At 41.7% G+C, this 19,296-nt stretch overlaps 3 protein-coding genes across 3 annotated transcripts; all 3 read left to right on the top strand.

Annotated features, from left to right (window-relative positions):
• The first annotated feature begins 1,291 nt into the window (after positions 1–1,291).
• On the top strand, positions 1,292–9,715 carry LOC131257012 (DNA replication licensing factor MCM5). The gene is made up of 19 exons (XM_058258166.1): positions 1,292–1,528; positions 1,634–1,748; positions 2,261–2,404; positions 2,917–3,096; positions 3,192–3,290; positions 4,175–4,308; positions 4,408–4,513; positions 4,682–4,816; positions 4,899–4,976; positions 5,630–5,734; positions 5,891–5,982; positions 6,484–6,616; positions 6,712–6,807; positions 6,933–7,024; positions 7,472–7,562; positions 7,674–7,783; positions 8,310–8,439; positions 8,566–8,667; positions 9,377–9,715. The coding sequence occupies exons 1-19, from the start codon at positions 1,365–1,367 to the stop codon at positions 9,458–9,460; spliced, it is 2,190 nt and encodes a 729-aa protein (XP_058114149.1). The 5' UTR covers positions 1,292–1,364; the 3' UTR covers positions 9,461–9,715.
• Positions 9,716–14,652: 4,937 nt separating this feature from the next.
• Positions 14,653–15,702, top strand: LOC131254897 (uncharacterized). Its single transcript, XM_058255600.1, has one exon. The coding sequence runs from the start codon at positions 14,653–14,655 to the stop codon at positions 15,700–15,702; it is 1,050 nt and encodes a 349-aa protein (XP_058111583.1).
• Positions 15,703–17,645: 1,943 nt separating this feature from the next.
• Positions 17,646–18,623, top strand: LOC131254896 (uncharacterized). The gene is made up of 3 exons (XM_058255599.1): positions 17,646–17,906; positions 18,081–18,293; positions 18,339–18,623. The coding sequence occupies exons 1-3, from the start codon at positions 17,646–17,648 to the stop codon at positions 18,621–18,623; spliced, it is 759 nt and encodes a 252-aa protein (XP_058111582.1).
• The last annotated feature ends 673 nt before the right edge of the window (positions 18,624–19,296 follow it).

Here is a 19,296-nt window from a genome sequence, read left to right as displayed (position 1 = left end):
TTTTTTCAAGTGGAGGGTTTAATGTAGAACATGGCAGAGATACATTCATAGCATGGTTGGATCGAAATAAGGTGAAATGTAAATTGGCCATAACTTTTGATTTTGGTATCATTATGAGGTGCATAACCTATCAATCTTCACTAAAACGGGCCATTTGAGGTGAACCAATCCATAGAGTGGGTCACATTTGTTCATTTTGGTCAAAAAATGCATAATTTCCACTAAAAAACAAAAATTTAGGTAAAAATTAATATTTTTATTAATTCTGAATGTTTTAATATGTTTTTTTTTTAGAGTTTTAGATTTTTTTTTTTTTTTTTAAATTTTTTATAAACAATTTGTAATCATAATACGACTCTTCAAAAAAAAAAAGTTTATTTGAAATTTTTATTTTTATAAGTTGGGAGTTTTATTAAAATTATGATTTTTATTAGAGTTAGAATTTTACAATTTTTTATAATTACGAATTTTAAATATATTTTTTTCTATTTTAATATGTAACATGGACACACGTGTCAAACAATTATCAATCAATTTACAAATTTTATATAATTTATTTAAATTTTTTCTTAATTTTTCTTTTGGATATAAAAAATCTATATAAAGAGTTCAAAGAAGTTATGTGAAAGTGGGGAAGTTATCCCTGAGGAAAATGGAGATGGAACTCACTTATACCTTATATATCAAGGTGGGCTCAACTGTCGGTGTCCATTGAAGTCGCGTCCGCTCCATCCTGATACGCGTGTAAGCGATTTGCGTCCTGCCCATTGGAGCAGGGCTCTATGGGCTTAGAGGAATGTGTGACTTTATCCACGCCATTCATACATTTTGCCGATCAACTTTAGAGCATTCGTTAAAAAATAAGGCAGATCCCAGGCCCAAGTGGACTACACAGGAAGCAGTGGTGATAATGACACTTACGGTTGAAACCTTCCGTAGGCCCTCCTTATGTTTATTTTACATCCAATCTATTCAGGAGGTCATGTAGACCTGGATAAAGCGAAAACACAGTTGACTTCGTGACCCGTAGAAGTTTTTAATATTGGACGTTCAATCTCTACTGTATGGTCCACCTGAGCCTTGTATCTGCCACGTTTTACGCTCGTACTCTAAAAATGATACGAAAAAAATGGATGAACGGCGTAGATAAAACCCTCATATCATGGCGGACCCCACACATAACCTGCCTGGACCGATTCACGCAATCCCCTTCCGACACGTGTGCCTAACCCGCCTAACCTACCTTCAGAGTTATTTCCCGCCAAATATTTCCCGCCAAAAACCACATAAGGGAGGCGACTCTCTTCTTCCCTCCCTCCCAAAGCCTCAGCAGAGAGAGAGAGAGAAAGAGAGAGAGAGAGGCGATGTCTGGTTGGGATGAAGGTAAAGTATTCTACAGCGATCAGGCCCAGTTCCCGGGCGGTGGAGGCGATCCTGACCATGGATCCATCACTCGCCATTCCGCCCTCCGCAAGTTCAAGGAATTCATCCGTAGTTTCCATGGAGAGAAGGGCGATTTCCCATACAGGTTCCTTTTTTTTTCCCTTAATAAAAACCCCTCTTCTTAATCTCTTAAAATCAATCTCAGCCGTTCATCCACACATCTTCCTCAATTTTTTTTCCCATTTTGCAGGGAAAGCCTCGTCCAGAACCCTAATTACCTCCTTGTTGCCATGGAAGACCTCCATTCCTTCGATGCTGAGCTATCCGATAAGATCCGAAAGCTTCCCGCTGATTACTTACCCTTGGTACTACTACTGCTACTCTCTCTCCCTCTCTCACACACAGAGATCCGATGATGAATTATATGATCTTTTGCTGTAGTGGGGCCCACGGCTCTCTGATCTAGGCTTTTTGTCTGATGGGCCCCACCATGGATGGACTATGCCTTGGAAAACTTACTAATATGACGATCCTAGCCCTTTGATCAGCGGCCAGCAAATAGATGGCTAAGGAAAAAAAAAATGCAGCAGCAGTCCATGTGTTATGGAAAAAAGCCCATTTTTTTGACGGATAGGATCTTCCAATATGATAAATCTATTTCGTTATTGCTCCATTCATGGAGTGGCCCACCAGATCAACGGTCTGGATCACTTCATGGCCCCTGCTTGTACAGACTAGGAACTGATGATTGTATGCATATCCTCAGGTGGATGCGGGCAATCTTCTCTCGTGTCCAATTTGTGCTTTTATCTATTGAAACGGATTTTGAACCACTGTTTTTTTTTCTTTCTTTCTTTCTTTCTTGGTTTTGTTTTAGTTTGAAACAGCAGCAGCTGAAGTGCTTGCAAGTCTACGGTCGAAAGTTGCTGGTGAAACGGGCGAAATGGAGGAACCTGTCACAGGTGAGGTCCAGATTTTTATCTCTTCAAAGGAGAATTCGGTCTCAATGCGATCTCTCGGGGTTAGTGTGACTCTCCGTGTTTGTTTTTTTGTCCGAAAGTTGGGATTTTTAGAGCATGCATTGTATGATGCACGACAGAACAAAAACGTCTTTTGCTTGGCCCAGCAATTCATTGGCGGGCCACCATTTGGTGGCATTCTGTTCAACTGGTGGGTCCCATTATGGACTGGCAGTGCCATTATGGACTGTCATGCTACCAATTTTTTTTTCCTTCAATTGGATGATATTAACTGTTTGATTTAGTGGATACAGCCCTTAGTCGCAAAAAGTGTGTTGATCTTGTGGGTGAGATTCTTTGATGGGAGCGATTCTTCATGTATGCCCCATTCTTGATAGAGCCCACTGGATAATGGTGTGGGTTATACAAACAGGGGCATTCCTGTACTGTTGCTTGGCAACCGAAAGAAAAGGCTGTTTTTGTTCTGTCAAACATTGCTATTTCCTACACCATTCATTGATTTTTGGCCTCTTTACTTTTGGTCTTTTATTGATTTTTTGGGACATTGGAATAGGCTGAGTTTATCTCGAAGCTTGTTAAGATTTCTGGGATCACGATTGCTGCATCGAGAACAAAGGCAAAGGCGACATATGTGACTCTTTTGTGTAAGAACTGTAAAAATGTCAAGACGGTGCCATGTCGACCTGGGCTTGGTGGTGCCATTGTTCCCCGATCGTGTGACCATGCACCCCAGGTATAGCTTTTGCCGGCCTTTTCTTGTATGTGGTTTTCTCATTTTCCCTGGAATTCGATTGCTTTTGCTTATTTTGTTAGTTTTCTTGTGTCTAGCCTGGCGAAGAGGCTTGCCCTTTAGATCCTTGGATTATAGTCCCTGATAGAAGCAAGTATGTTGATCAACAGACACTGAAACTGCAGGAGAACCCAGAGGTAAGCAAGTATCTCAAACCCAAAATAATCGATTCCGTGATATATGATATGAGATGTACCTTTAGATTACAAAAAAAAAAGAAAAAAAGAAAGTGCCATAGTTGGAATAATTGAATGCTGCCTTTTGTTGTGTAAATATGAATAATTCAAAAGTTTGGACCATTTATATGAAGATAATGCCACCTGAATTGGACTACTAAAGTAGGTTCTCTCCCCGAGTACCATTGAAGAAATGCAAATCCCTAACATACCATGGTGTATTCCTCGCTTCCACAAGTAATAGGTTGTGCGGTTTCTCATTGAAACTCTGACATTGTACAAACCCACCTAGTACAAATCAAGGTTCTAAAATCTGTGCTATGCATTTATAATGGCTGAAGGGTGTTACCATTAGGTAATGGTAGTGGCTGTTATAATGGTTGCTTCACCTGTAATGAAAAGAGGAGAGAATACCTGAAATGCTGATCTCTGTCTGTGTGGCATCTGATGTGGTGCTCTGGCATGGTACCATACCTAGCCTCTTGAGTGAATCAAGGTTGTAACCATGTTACTTGTATATAATGGCCAAGGGAGGGGCTAGGATTATGTAATGGCAATGACCATTATAACAGGTGTTTCGCACTTAATGGAAAAAATGGAGGAAATGCCCGAAAGCCTGTTATGTCAGCAATTGTAATCTTCGGCTAACATATTTTTCTTTCCTATGGAAGCCATTATTTAAAAGAAAAAAATGCGCGTTAAATTGATGTAATTTATATTCCATTGAAATGTTACATGCATAAAATTCTAGGGCAGTTTGGTTATGGTTATTAGTGTTTTTTTTTAACCATGCAATGCATATAATCGGCTATTTCTGACCGTTGGTCTTTTTTCACCCATGAAAGGATGTGCCAACTGGAGAACTTCCGCGGAACATGCTGCTGTCCGTTGATAGGCACCTCGTTCAAACAATTGTACCCGGTACAAGGCTGACTATCATGGGAATTTACAGTATATTCCAAGCAGCCAGTTCTGCTGCGTAAGATCCGTAATTCTGAATGCAATTGCTTGTTCCTGAATATCCATCCTTTTTTTTGGAGATATGCTAAATTGGGATTATGTGGTTGGGCTTTTGTAGGCAAAAAGGAGCAGTTGCAGTTAGACAACCTTATATCAGGGTTGTTGGAATAGAACAAGCTCATGATGGAAACTCAGGAGGGCCATCTGCCTTTACGCATGATGAGGTATGGCCTGATAACATTTTAGAAGCTATTAAGCAATAGATATTGAGCATGAAATAACAAAACATCAGTATGGTTGAAAAAAAAGTAATTTAATGGTCTGATGCAGCTAGATGTGATGTGGCAGTGTTTGGTTTGTGTTCTCATAAAACTATGTGCCTTGGTATGCAGGAACTAGAATTCAAAGAATTTGCTCAAAGACCAGATTCATATGCAAAGTTATGTTCCATGATTGCTCCCTCTATATATGGCCATGCTGATGTGAAGAAAGCAATGGCTTGTCTTTTATTTGGAGGATCGAGGAAGGTATGCTAATGCCATAACTGCCATTTTGTTTCATCTTCGATGCTGATGTTTCATAGCATAATCAGCTCCTTTCTGTATGCAGAGGTTGCCAGATGGTGTGAAGTTAAGAGGAGATATCAATGTCTTGCTTTTGGGGGACCCATCTACTGCTAAATCACAGGTTAGTGCTATCCTTTTTTGCTTTGTTATTGGCCTTCCGATTGCTCAAAGCTTTGAGGAGAGGAACTTGATTTGGTTGAAACTGCTTCCATATGAGGATCATGTCGTAGGTTCATATCACTATGGAATCAATCTACAACATTATTTTAAAGGGTATGAGTGAATACTTATGATGTGAAGCCCTATATGGTTGTCTCAAGCTTAACTAGCGAATGACTCAAATCGATTTGTCTCCATCTCAGGTAATAATTTGAGACAAGAATTTAAAAGATCCTTTGTTAGGGCTAGTGTGGGATGGAGGTATAACTCCCATAACTAGACTGAAGGATAACAATGGTTGAGCGAGACATTCACTTTAATGTTGAAAACAATGAGATTATCTCCAACTCAAGCAGATAATAGTCAATGAATGAAGCAGTTCATGATTTTACTGCATATTTCATCTGAAATTCTCCAAAATATTCATATTATCTACTTGGGGTTTGGTCTCAGACACCTTTTTCAAAGTACTTGGGTGTTGGTCTCATTTAATCTCAACTAGTAAATAGGGATATGCCATGCATGTTAGCTGTTAATGCCTTTGTGGGCAGTCGAGGATTAATGCCCTAATACCACTAAACTTTGCGGCCTGATAAATGTCTTTCTTTTATGAAGTTTCTCAAGTTTGTCGAGAAGACTGCTCCTGTGGCTGTCTATACATCAGGGAAAGGCTCATCTGCAGCTGGTCTTACAGCTTCTGTGATTCGTGATAACAGCTCAGTAAGTTTTTCAACCTCAGTTAATACACTGAATATTGCAGAATCCATGGGTTATTAATGTTTCCTTTTCAGTTGGTTTCATTTACTATCTTGTGCTTGTATAACATTCCCCTATCTTGGCCTTGACAACTTTAATTCATACCTTTCACAATATCAGCGTGAATTTTATCTGGAAGGAGGAGCCATGGTTTTGGCAGATGGGGGAGTCGTCTGCATTGATGAATTTGACAAAATGAGGGTCGAGGACAGGTAAATACAATCTCTTTCTTTTTTTCAAAGAAAACCTTGATTTCTAGTTTAGCATTCACATCCATATTTCTTTTTCCTGGTTCTGCAACTTCTAATAATCCTGCCATGGGTTAGGAATAGGACCTCATATTCTGTTCTTCCCTGACATTCCATTACATGAGAGATCCAGGCCATCCATTAAGTGGTCCCAACAGCATGTGATCTGGCCCCAAATGCATGTGATCTGCACATCGACTGTGGACTAGTGGTCAATTCCCTTAATTATCCATTATTCTGTACACGTGGCACCCAACTAGTGACCAGACTCAGGCCACCACAGATGAAGTGGACCACCTAATGAATGGCTTGGATCCTGCGGATAAGTTGGCCCATGTGGGGGGAGCAGGATTCAGAATCCTACCCCTGCAAGTAGCCATCGCATTTTCCCTTTTAAGAAGCATGTTGCTCTTTCCGGCATGCTTTAACAGAATGCTCTATGATCATGTATTGTACTGCCACCAGAGTTGCCATTCATGAAGCCATGGAGCAGCAGACCATATCCATCGCCAAAGCAGGAATAACAACCGTGCTCAATTCTAGAACGTCTGTACTTGCAGCAGCCAACCCCCCATCTGGGCGTTACGATGATCTTAAGGTCAGAAATTTGGAACTTGCTAGTAGTACCTTTTTCCTCGTTATACTCTTTTGCCATGTTGTTTGTACATAGACTAAGACATGCTTTCTTCTCAGACTGCACAGGATAACATTGATCTGCAGACAACAATCCTTTCTCGATTTGATCTAATTTTCATTGTGAAAGATATCCGAATGTATAGTCAAGATAAGGTATCTGCCATCGAATAAAATTGTCTAAAATCCTTCATAGTTTTTATCGTGGTTTTAGTATTTGTTCAATGAAGCAGGCTAACCCCTTTTTTATTTTTATTTTTATTTTTCTTTTTGAAATTCAGCTTATCGCTAGCCATATTATAAAAGTTCATGCTAGTGCTGGCATAGCATCCAAGGATACTGATTCTTTGGAAGGAGAGAATTGGCTGAAGAGGTATCTAATCATCTATGTCCAAGAGAAATGTCAAGGCTACTTGCAACAATAGATATGAAAATCCCGCTCTCCATGCAAGTTCCAGGTGGTGTATGCCAGATCCAGATCATTCATTAGGTTGGTTCCACCATGTGTCCTGGTCTGGAAATCAAGCCAGTGTGGTCAGTTGGTGGGCCACAGGCACTTAGAACAGATAGGTGGTTAGAATTCACCAACATGGTCCAAATTCGATGTACACTTTGCCCACCTGGCAACCAGTATGACATGGCTTTTAGGCCACTGCACATGCATTGGAGTCCTGGATCTTACATGTGGCAGGAGCAGGATTCGGGGTTCTATGCTCACGAGTAGCCTTAGCAAGGACTCGTTGCCCACAACCCTGGGGCTTTGCTTTAACAAGTACTTGTATGTCAGAATTCATAACCTCCTACTCTTCAATGTTTGCAGATACATTGAGTACTGCCGCGTTCACTGCAAGCCTCGGTTATCAGATTCTGCTGCCACCATGTTGCAGAACAACTATGTAAAAATCAGACAGGTATGCTTGTCTGTTAGAAAATTTCTTAGTTACTTCATCATGGATTTTTAGGGTTCCTGTTTTACTAATTGGGTTGTGCTTGGATTTGCACATACATTCTTGTAATTGCAGCAAATGAGGCAGCAGGCTAATGAGTCGGGGGAGTCAGCTGCAATACCGATTACTGTTAGGCAGCTTGAAGCTGTAGTAAGGCTAAGCGAGTCACTGGCAAAGATGAGACTGTAAGTAGCAATTCTTTGAAAATCTAAACAATTATGGAATCGAACCTGCGAACCTGCGAGTTCTTACACATCCCATGTCTTATTTGGTGATTGGCTTCATGACCTGTGAATAGATGCATAACCAGCAACTATATCCCTGATGCTCGCAAAATGGCAATTCTTGCTCATCCTAGTGACCGAACAGGTGGGTTCACCATTTGCTCCTGTAAATGGTTCATCTGGTAGGCTTTTGATGGATGGTCATGATGCATGAATATGCTCACCAGACATTGCCCGTAGGTGGATTGGCTGCTCAGAATATAGCTTTGTTGGCCACATTCAATGGGAAAAGTCCATTGGTGGCATGGTGATCATCCACCCATGATGGGTCCACCTGATGAACGGACTGGGTCATTCATTGGAGTTGGGCCCCACATGTACAGTTGGCTGGGCAAGAAAGCTGTTTTGCTTAGTCCAGAGCCGCCCTTGAATGAACTGCAGATTTTTTGTGTACATGGGCTGTATATTGCCTGACTTAAAAAATCAGGTCCTTTGTTGCAACGGAGGAGCACGTTACGGAGGCACTCAGGCTCTTCAATGTTTCCACTATGGATGCTGCGCGCTCTGGGATCAATGAACATATGAATTTGACTGCTGATATGGCAAATGAGATCAAGGTTTGTGTTGGTCAGACAATTAGACATTCTTAACATATGTATTATTATTATTATTATTATTATTATTTTATTAGTTCTGGTGAATTGGTTACCCATACTCATGTTTGTCCATGATTCTTTAAACAGCAAGCTGAGACACAGATAAAGAGAAGAATGGGAATTGGAAGCCATATTTCAGAGAGACGTCTAATCGATGAGCTTGCCAGGATGGGGATGAATGAATCCATTGTATGTAACTCAAATGCCTCGTCCTTCTCTGTACTAAAGCCTCAGCAAAACTACAGTTCGCTGATGCTTCCGATGCACACATGTAGGAGCCATGCGGTTCAGTGTCCCAGACTGTTGATGGCCCCCACCTTTGATGGGGATGTTATAAAAATTCTTGCAGATATGAATGTGGCCTAGAAATAGATGGTTATGAGGGAGAAAAATTTACCGCAATGGATCATTCGATCTAAGGCCCTCTTTCCAATCAGGGAAATGAGACTGGATTTGATAAATCCATTCACTTGTTAAATGCATAGATTTGCATTGGATTTGGATTTGGAAAATCCCAAGGTCCACTGAGTGGAAATTGAGCTGCTAATCGTAGGTTTCTAGAGCATTTACTGAAATTTCAGAGCATAGATTTATAGTGGTGTGGATTAGGGAAATCCACGGATCTGACAAATCCTCAACAGAAAAACAAACAGGGTAGGTTCAAATATCCATGGATTTTGCAAATCCCTCCCTCCAAACGGCCTCTAAGAGAACTTTGGGGCATACCCCAGTCCACAATCCAATGGTCTGCATCACTGAACCAATGGCCCCAAATGTATGGAATTGACCCCATCAACCTGTTCTATGATTGCTTGGGAACCTCCAAGCATTCTTAAATTCCCCTCTTCTAATGTCTGCTTTCTATCAATGTTCTGATCAATGTCCTTATGACTGCCAGGTGAGAAGAGCTCTCTTGATTATGCATCAGAGAGATGAAGTGGAGTACAAACGAGAACGACGTGTCATTGTTCGCAAAGCTTGATATCTAAAATATTCACAAACTCCAGCAAATATTAAAGGAAAATTCATGTAATCAAAATGGTGCCTTTCAGGAGGTTTCTCACGTAAGCAGGTTTGGTGTGGCCCATCTTCATTAGTTCATGATGTGGAGTTGCATCATCAATTTCAAATTTGATTGTACCAAATCATTCATCTTCGTCTTGCCCCAGCTTCAGTAGTTCCTGATATGGAGACGCATCATCAATTTCAAATTTGATTGTACCAAATCATTCTTCTTCGTCTTGCCTTCATTTGTGCTTTACTCCAATCCATTGTTAAGTATATCCACCCAAGTACAGTAATATTGATTAACAATCAAGGCCCATCTGAATGATTTCGATCATCTGTAGTAGAGATGAACACGAGGTCTCTAAAACTCCATTCTAAAAGGTCCTACACCGAGGCATGCTCTCCAATAAGCACCTTAGGGATTCATTTCATTACTGCCCAAAGGATCATTTTGATATAATATCGAAAGGAATCTCAATTGTCCAAATAGCAATAAAGGGTGCGACCCGGAAATCTCCTTCTATTATCAAAAAAGAAATCCAAACCATCCTATCTGTTGGCTGCATTCACACGGTTAAGGAAGAAATGGACAACAGTTGGAGAAGCATCATCTGATAAGTGCACTACTTGGGCTGTCCATACGTGGTGGAGCAACCAAGGTCCGGCCTGTCATTTTATGTCTTCCAGATTGACAGGTGAAAATGGAAGATGGATCATATGAATAAACATGCATTACTAATTTTCCTCTCTTCCTTGACACCATCCACTGTTCCATGTACCCTTTGCGCTTGTGAAGCTCCAACAATCGTTAGTGTAAAACCCGTGTTCAAGGCTTTGATTGGTTGTTTCAATTTGAATAATTGCGAGAACATCCAGTTGAGTTGAATCTGGAAGTTCAAAATAAATAAATAAAACTCTTGATAATGTTTATTGATATCACTTACCCTCCCAAGTCTAACTTAAGGGGGTGTTTGTTTTTCAAATCCCCTGTAAAAGCACTGAAATAAATCATTATAACCTTTTATGAATGTCGAGTGAGTATTTCCTAGTCTAAAATAAGTTTGAAAACGGCTGACTTAAATTTGTGTGCCTCTGTGTGATATGTGGGACTTATCTACACTGCCCATCCGTTTTACCATAACATTTTAGGGCATGAGCCAAGAAAAATAAAATAAGGCATGTTATGGGGAAATATGTACAAGGACGATCGGGTCAGCCTGAGCTATACGAATCAGATAGCGAGGCCTCGGAAGGAGGATACAACATTAGGGGCCAACTCCTAAGTCACGACTCGGAACTGCAATCCTGATTGGCCAACCCGAACCCTCATCCTCGTCTGAAGAAGAAAGGTTGAGTCGAATCCTGATCTTTATTCTCAGCTTTGATCAACAAGCTCTGACTTTAGTGATCTATTGATGGACTCCAACCATTAGTACTTGGCTTCACAGCGGTATGATCCGAGACTGAGTCAGAGTACAAATATTCCGTATGCCGAGGCCGGGTTAGGGCATGTATGTATCATGCACAAAGGCCAAGGCCGAGCCCAGGCATTGATGTATCACGTGTCGAGGCTGAAGTCAAGCCCGTAATGGTACATTGCACGCCGAGTCTGGACATAGATCTTGATGTGAACGTGACCTGAAATTGTGGTAATGACCATTTTAGTCAAAGTGAGAATTTGCTAAGATGTCTTAGAGGGGGGTGAATAGGACCTTTAAAAAAAAAAAAAATTATGATGATTTAAAACCTATCAACCCGATCCTGAACTAATATGCAAATAACGGAATTTTTTCAATGTAACTCTAATGGCTTCCAAGCTAGTTAGAGGATCCAATCATAAAGTCATTCAAAACATAGGCAAAATGTATAACATAGTTTATGATGGATGTAACTGTGTGTGAGATGTGATTCTAATTGGTTCTAGGTAATCATGTAAACATGCATTATAAGAACATTCAGAGAAATCACATAAGAAGTAAAAGTAAAGAGCAATCTCAAACACAATCGTTTTTATAGTGGTTCGAATACGTGTTTACTCTACTTTCGGCGGACGCACTCAACCCTTGAGTGTACTGGATCTCACTAACGGAGGTTTCAAATCAAGTTCACCTCAAACCAGTACAACCTACACAAGGCTGACTCTAACGTTTCTCCACGAGACATAAGTTTATACCCCACCAAGAGGCAAGGGTTAACACACAACACCCATATTTTAGGCCGCACAAGCTAAGGATCCACACATGGAATCTAACAGTTTATGCCATACACAAGAGCAAAGGTCAACACACAACACCTAAGTTTTGGACCACACAGGTCAAGGACCTACACAAGGACCTAAGTTTATTATGCTCTCAACAGAGCAAGGGTTAACACACAGCACCCCTATGTACTCTCCCATCGGAGGCCTTCTATGAGGACTTGAAAGGGGTGAGAAGCACCTTTAACCCAATCCTACAACAGGAATGATCAAAAGGGGTCTCTGGACTCTAATGATTTACAGATAAGTAGATGAGCTTCATTAAACAAGTTGTTGAATATCTCCTCCTTTGATGATAAAGAATCTTCAGCTCCCTTGAATCGCAACACAGATGATGCTCCAATGTAAGGCGGTGGGTTGGGTCAAGGTTATGTTGGAATCCTAACTCTATAAATGTCTTCCTATTTTAGAAACAGAGTGATTCCAATCATCTATGCATTCAAGGTATTCCAGCTCAATGATTTGCCATTAAGGCGGTAGCTGGAGGATCCTTAAATGCGGAAGTTCATTCCCCAATCCACTCTATTGAATATCAATGATGAGGGTGGATTGGAGGATGAACTCTTATGAGAGAAAAAAGCTTAGGGTATATGATCTGAATTAAACTCTCAAAAGGTCTGTCTATTTTCTCTACAAACAACCTCAAGCAAGCTCTCATTAAATAGGCAAAAAGTTTCAACGGAAATAAAATAGTCATATTTTTTACAGAGTTCGATATCATCGAGCAAGCTTCGATATCATCGAGCGTATACTCTCGATAGCATCGAATTGCCGCTCGATGACACGAACTCAATCTGTCAAACGCGTTTGAACCTTTTTGCCAATTGGTCGAGGATATCGAACACTCTTCGATGTCATCGGATTTCAAACTCTGATTCCATCGATGCAAAGTTCGATTCCTCGACATTTGAAATTAAGAGAACAAACTTGCCTTTGAGATTTAACAGGTATTTGATATGATCGAGTATCCCTCGATATCATCTGGATTTGAATGTCCATGATACCGATAATAATGTTGATGATATCTATAAGCTTGCTGGACAGTTTGTGTCCTATTTCGATGACATTGACCTAGTCTCGATATGATCGATATTTGAATGTTGATTTTATTGAGTGATCCTTGATACTTGAAAGATTTTACCTGAAAGCTTGCTGGTCAGTTTTGTGTCCCAATCCGATATCATCGAAGGTTTGTCGATATCATCGAGGTTTGAATTTCGAGGATATCGAGGCTCTCTTCGAGATATCGAAAGTCACATGATTTTCCATAACAGCATATTGGACACAACTGACCAGATGTCGATTTTATCGATCCGTCTCGATGAACTCAAGATTCAAAATTCGATGATATCGAATATTTCATCGATTCATCGATAATTAAGTCCAGGATTCATTGTGGTTGCTAGACATCTGAAGTCCTCAATTCGATAATATCGAGTGAGTTTCAAGGACATTGATAGCAGAGTTCGATTTCATCGAACAACTTATCGATAAATCAACAAAGGCAGAAAACTTAAAGATTTTTCTAATTTTGCAAAGTAGTTTTCTCACCTTAAACCCTAAGATGTTCTATCCATTTTTAAGGGTTTTATATACCTGCTGTTTTGGGACATGGGATATGAGGCTAAGTTTATCTTTATCGAGTTCGGGCACACATCCTGTTGAGGCAGACGCTTGAACAATCTTCCTATGGGGCTCACTTGTTTTGCTGATTCAACACTCACGCTAATTGACAAATCAGGACACTTTCATGACCGACGATCTCACCCAAAGATACGCGCCATTAAGACACGATACACCGCGTAATCCAAAGATTATGGATAATATCTCCACGATCATAATATCTTTTTGAATGAGTGAATCACGCCGAGATTAACGGACGTGAATCGTCCAACTCACAGGTATAAATACTAGGGGACCCTATTGCTATAGGTACGCAAGATCTCGCACCCTCTCTCTACACTTGACTTAGACCCAGATTCCCTAGCCTGATTTTAGCATCAGAGGGTCCCTCGGCTTAGCCAGGGTCTCCTTTGCTTACTCTTTTGTGCAGGACCAGGGTTCGTCGAAGGTTCACTGCATTGAGTGGAGGGTGGTCCAGATTTTGACCTCAACATTTTTTGGTGCCGTCTATGGGAAATTCAAACAAAAAGCTAAAAGGTTTTACCGGGAATGGTGAGAGGAAAGAAAAAAGCGATAGTGGTGGAGCCCAAACCTAGAAAGTAGCACCAATCTTCTTCGTTGCTGCATAGTGAGTCAGCTCCAATAGGGCCATCCCAATGGACTCGGAGTTGAGGAGGGAAATATAAGGCGTTGCAAAATGAAGTCCATATGCTGAAGGACGAAATCAGTCGAATGAAGGCGCAACAGAATCAGCAGCCACCACTAAACCTGGTGGAAGCCACCCCAACGCCCGAAGAACGACCCCAGCCAGTCAGTTCCCGCGCAAGAGGTTCCCAAGCGCAGTCCGCACGTGCTCTCAACCCTGCGCATAATGCAGGGCCCTAGGAGCGATCTGCCCGAATCCCAAAATCCGCTTGGGACGCCGAACAGTCTAATGTGTCTGCCACTTCGGCTTTAGCCCCCACTGACCTTTGCCATCGGTTGGAAAGGAGTAGACGGGGCAAAACATCCGAGGTGGCGAGTGCCTCCCAAGAGACCGTGGCTGAGAATCAGAACCCTTTGGAAGCACAGTTTAAGGAACTTTGAGACCAGTTTAAAGTATTCCAGAAGAACCAGCAATCTGCATCTGTCCCAACTGCAGTCCAGACGATGATAGAAGAGACCGAGCCTCCCTCACCTCAGAAATCATAGACGAGGTGATGTCGTCGAGGTTCAGGATACCTCATGTCATTTAATTTTCCGGATCTAGAGACCCCTCAGAGCATGTGGAGTCGTACCGTTCATGGATGCAGATTCAGTCGGCCACGGATGTCATGATGTGCCGAGCCTTCTCAATAACTCTCTCTGGGTCTGCTCGGAGTTGGTATCAACAACTAAAACCAAAATCGATCGGCTCCTTCACAGAGCTCAGCAAACTGTTCCTTACCCAGTTCATCTCTAGTAAGAAGAGTCGGAAGTCGACTACCCATCTGTTCACCCTTAAGCAGGGGAACAAAGAACCACTTAAAGATTACATTGCCCGCTTCAACGAGGAGGCGTTGTTAGTGGAGGATTACGATGACAAAATGGTGCTCTCAACCATGTTTAGCGGGCTCAAAGAAGGAAAGTTCACCTTCTCAATCGGGAAAAATCCGCCGATTACCTTAGCCGAGCTAATCAGCAGGGTTCAGAAATACACCAATGCCAAGAAATTCTCTAACTCATGCAGGAACATCAAAATATCCGAAACGTCATCAAAAGAAAAAAGGCCAAGGTACGAAGAACCTCAGTCATCCAACAAAAAGCCTGACAACCGAGCCCATCGTGATTGTCGACCAAGCCAGAGACTCGAAGGCAAATTTCGTTCGTACACCCCTCTCAACACCTCTACGGAGCAAATCTTGTTGGATATCAGGGGTCAAAGACTCCTGAACTGGCCTGTCTGCATGAAGGCCGACGCAGAGAACCGGGACAAGCACAAGTACTGCCGGTTCCACTGTGACCACGACCACAACACGAGCGACTGTGTGGATCTCAAGGATGAAATCAAGACCCTTATCCGTAAGGGCCATTTGCACAACTACACTAAGGAGGAGAGGTTGGCTCAGAAAGAAGAACGACCGAGCAAAATTGCGAAAGAACCTACTAAAATCAGAACTATCTACGATGGTTCATCTGGTGGAGGCAACTCGAACAAGGCTCGCAAATCCCACTCTCAAAGCTTAGACCGTAAGCACTATGTCCACTTGGCCGAAAGGCCGACGAAAGAGCTCCGCATCAGCCCCTGCAGCTTGACTTTTACAGAAGATGACGCGCGCGGAATCCAGCATCCGCACTGCAAGTGCTATGGTTTCTAGCTCCTATAATTATCAAATTTTCTAGTGGCAAAACCTCTTAAAATCTGTGTCTTGTGTAGAACATCGATATATTCAAGACAGTGCATCTCATGCACAAGGACAATGATCTTTACTTCAAGATCTTCAAATGCAAGATTACTTGTTCATGTTCAAGAACAACATCAAGTGTGAATTCAAGCTTTCAAGCTTCAAAAGTTCAAGTTTTTCAAGGCTTCGTACAAATTAAGAAAAAGTTTCTCTACTTTGATCCTCAAGCTCAAGCTTCAATATGTCACAAATTCAAGCTTCAGAAGTCTCGAGTTCAAGCTTCTACGAATGACAAGATCTCAAGTGTCGTGAACTTCAAAGAATATCTATCAACTGAAGAGAAAGAAATTTCAATGTTCATACATCATGTATAAGGTATGAATGACCCTAGATTGACCATAGGGTAGGTCATTTTGTATACATAATTTAAATTGGATCACTTTATAAGTGCATTGGCTATTTCTCGACTAGTCTTGGACTATGTTCGACTAGTCCTAGCACTGGCTCGACTAGTCCAAGAATTCCTCGACCAGTCCTAAGGTTATTGCTGATTTTCGAAAATTTTTGTTAAAGCCTTGACTAGTCCTGAAGACTACTCGACCGGTCGTGTGAACAGTGCTCGACCTGTGCTCGACCAGTCCTGCAGCCTCGACTTAAAGTCCAGCAACTAAAAATGGTTCCACACGACCAGTAGTGGACAGGACTTGACCGGTCGTGGAGGTCACTCGACTGGTCGAGCATAGCCCAGGACTAGTCGTGGAACGACTTTATCCTATCGCGCTCAAAATTTCAAAAATCTGTTGGTCCTACGGCCAGTCGTGCCGACCTCAAGACCAGTCGAGAGTGCGATTTCTGGAATTATAAATAGAGCACGAATTTTAGAGTTTTATATTCAATTTAAGCTAAATCAATACGCCACTCTGAGAGATAAGTTAGTGATATTCTTAAGCTATTTAGTGTTCATTATATATTCTGTTTAATTAGCTTTCTTGGTATTTGATTTTACATTCTACATTCCAATTATATTTGAAAGAGGGATTGAAGTATTCTCGATCAAGCTAGCCCAAGGTGCTTTAAATCTAAAATCTATCTAGACCTTAGAACCATTTCATAAGTGAGTGTGGACATTGAACTTCTACTCCGATTTGGTTCTTCCGGGCTGCATCTAAAGGAGAATATCCAGGCATTTTACATTATTGTAAATTTCTATCTTTTGGTTTCATTGAGATTGTGCCAGAAAAATCTCTCTGTTTTGGTTTGTCTGAGGTAATCCAGAAAACTTAAAGTGTGGGGTTTTTGAATTGTGTAAGGCCACTTGAAAGATACAATTGTGAGGGTTTTAGGTGAACCTTGAAAAATCTATTTTTCATAGTGAACGCTAATATCCACTAGGTGAGGATATTAGGAGTGGAGTAGTTGTGTGGTTGTTTTTCTAAATAGTTGGTGTACACACAAGCGAACTACTATAATTTTTGGTCTTGTGGATTGATTGTTTATTTCTTTTTGTGGATGTTTGTAATTTTCCTTTTTGCATTTGCGGAGAATGTTGTAATTTCTTTTATGCAAGTGTGAGAATGTTGTAATAGCTTAGATTTCTTTCATTGCTATTTATTTCTTTATTCCTTTGTATCAGTTTGAGTTTTTGATACACAGACCTTTCTAGGAATCAAGTTGTCCTACCATAAACCTTTGATTTTTGGTGTAGGGTTGTCCTTAGAACAACATCTGTATCAATCTCTTAATACTCATGCATTTGAGGTTGTATTTAATTTCAGCATTGTGAGATTATTTATTGTTATCAGTATTTATATTTGTTTAAATTCCACTGTTAATTTTTAATTTGGCATAATCCTATTAACCCCCCCTCCTCCTCTAGGACTTAATAGTTCGGCCTTTTCACGCACGATGATGCCCTAATGGTGGCTATGACCATAGCTAACCACAAGGTCTTCCGCATCTTAGTCGACACGGGAAGCTCATCCGACGTCATTTACTCCGAGGCGTTTGAGAGAATGAGTATCGACAGATCATGCTTTCGACCCGTGAAGACCCCTTTACACAGCTTTGCCGGGGATAAGATAATCTCCGAGAGAGCCATCTCCCTCCTTATAACGGCGGGAGAAGGACAGCACCAAGTCACACTTTTAGTGGACTTTCTGGTTGTCAATGTGCCATCGGTGCATAATGTTATTTTGGGCTGACCCTCCCTTAATGTAATGAGGGCAGTCGTGTCCATATACCACTTGATGATGAAGTTTTTTGCCAAAGGTGGGGTCGGATACCTCTGAGTAGACCAGTGTGAAGCTCGGAGATGTTATGCAGTATCTGTAAGAAAAGGGTTAGTGAAGCAGGCCCTCACCATCGACGTCCTCGATGCCATGGAAGATCCCCCCGAGGATTTGCAGACCGTCCCACTTGAGGAAGCTGAATCGAGCAAAGTTGTTCAACTCGGGACATCACCAAATTCCAAGCAGAGGTATCAAATGTTGACTTTCCTACAACAGCACAAGAACGTCTTCGCATGGTCACACGAGGATATGTTGGAAATCTCTCCCGATGTCATGGTCCACAGACTCAATGTGGATCCGAATCACAAACCAATGAAATAGAAGAGAAGAGCGTTCGACGCCGAGAGGTATACAACCATAGCCGATGAAGTTTCCAAGCTCCTCAGCGTCGGCTTCATTGAAGAAATACATTATCCGGACTGGATCGCCAACGTGGTCCTGGTGAAGAAAGCAAGCGGGAAGTGGAGGGTCTGTGTCGACTACTCGGACCTGAATAAGGCCTGTCCGAAAGATAGCTTCCCCTTACCTCGGATCGATCAGTTGGTGGACAGCACAGCTGGACACGAACGACTCTCCTTCCTAGATGCCTATTCCGGGTACAATTAGATCCTGATGCATCCTCCAGATAAACAGGAGACTACCTTTGTCACGAATAAAGGGCTCTATTGTTATTGGGTCATGCCTTTCGGCGTGAAGAACGCCGGGGCAACATACCAGAGGTTAGTAAATCAGATGTTTGCAAAGCAGATCGGTCAAACAATGGAAGTTTATGTCGATGACATGCTCGTCAAGAGCGTCAAAGCATCCGACCATCTCGCAGACCTCAAAGTGACATTTTCAATCCTCCAGGAGTATCGCATGAAGCTAAACCCGACCAAGTGTGTGTTCGGAGTCAATTCAGGCAAGTTTCTTGGGTTTCAAGTTAGCCAGAGAGGCATCGAGATAAATTCCAAAAAGATAAAAGTGTTGCTAGATATGAGCTCTCCTCGAACAACGAAGGAAATCCAATGTTTGACAGGCCGAGTAGCCAGCGCTCGGACGATTTATCTCCAGAACTACCGACAGGTGTCTCCCCTTTTTTCAGCAACTAAAAGGTCATAAGAAAGCAGAATGGACCTTTGAATGCGAACAAGCATTCCAGGAGCTGAAGTAATACCTGGGTTCACCTCCCTTACTGTCGAAACCGGAAGAGGGCGGGCCCCTACTCTTGTACTTGGCGGTCTCGGCCTCGGCTGTTAGTTCTGCACTCATCAGGGAAGTAGGAAACAAACCGTATCTC

Source organism: Magnolia sinica, chromosome 9, assembly GCF_029962835.1.
Source record: "Magnolia sinica isolate HGM2019 chromosome 9, MsV1, whole genome shotgun sequence".
NCBI lineage: Eukaryota > Viridiplantae > Streptophyta > Magnoliopsida > Magnoliales > Magnoliaceae > Magnolia > Magnolia sinica.
The sequence above is the reverse complement of the archived record's forward strand: the minus strand, read 5'-3'. Positions and strand labels throughout refer to the sequence as shown.

What these genes read in the sequence shown, in the direction of transcription:
- LOC131257012 (XM_058258166.1), top strand. Translation starts at nt 1,365, where the DNA reads ATGTCTGGTTGGGATGAAGGTAAAGTATTCTACAGCGATCAGGCCCAG. An exon ending in AAAATGAGGGTCGAGGACAG is followed by an intron (nt 5,983 to 6,483) that starts GTAAATACAATC and finishes TACTGCCACCAG; the next exon opens with AGTTGCCATTCATGAAGCCA. An exon ending in GGCGTTACGATGATCTTAAG is followed by an intron (nt 6,617 to 6,711) that starts GTCAGAAATTTG and finishes CTTTCTTCTCAG; the next exon opens with ACTGCACAGGATAACATTGA.
- LOC131254897 (XM_058255600.1), top strand. Translation starts at nt 14,653, where the DNA reads ATGCAGATTCAGTCGGCCACGGATGTCATGATGTGCCGAGCCTTCTCA.
- LOC131254896 (XM_058255599.1), top strand. Translation starts at nt 17,646, where the DNA reads ATGGTGGCTATGACCATAGCTAACCACAAGGTCTTCCGCATCTTAGTC. An exon ending in TGGTTGTCAATGTGCCATCG is followed by an intron (nt 17,907 to 18,080) that starts GTGCATAATGTT and finishes TTAGTGAAGCAG; the next exon opens with GCCCTCACCATCGACGTCCT. An exon ending in AAATCTCTCCCGATGTCATG is followed by an intron (nt 18,294 to 18,338) that starts GTCCACAGACTC and finishes CCAATGAAATAG; the next exon opens with AAGAGAAGAGCGTTCGACGC.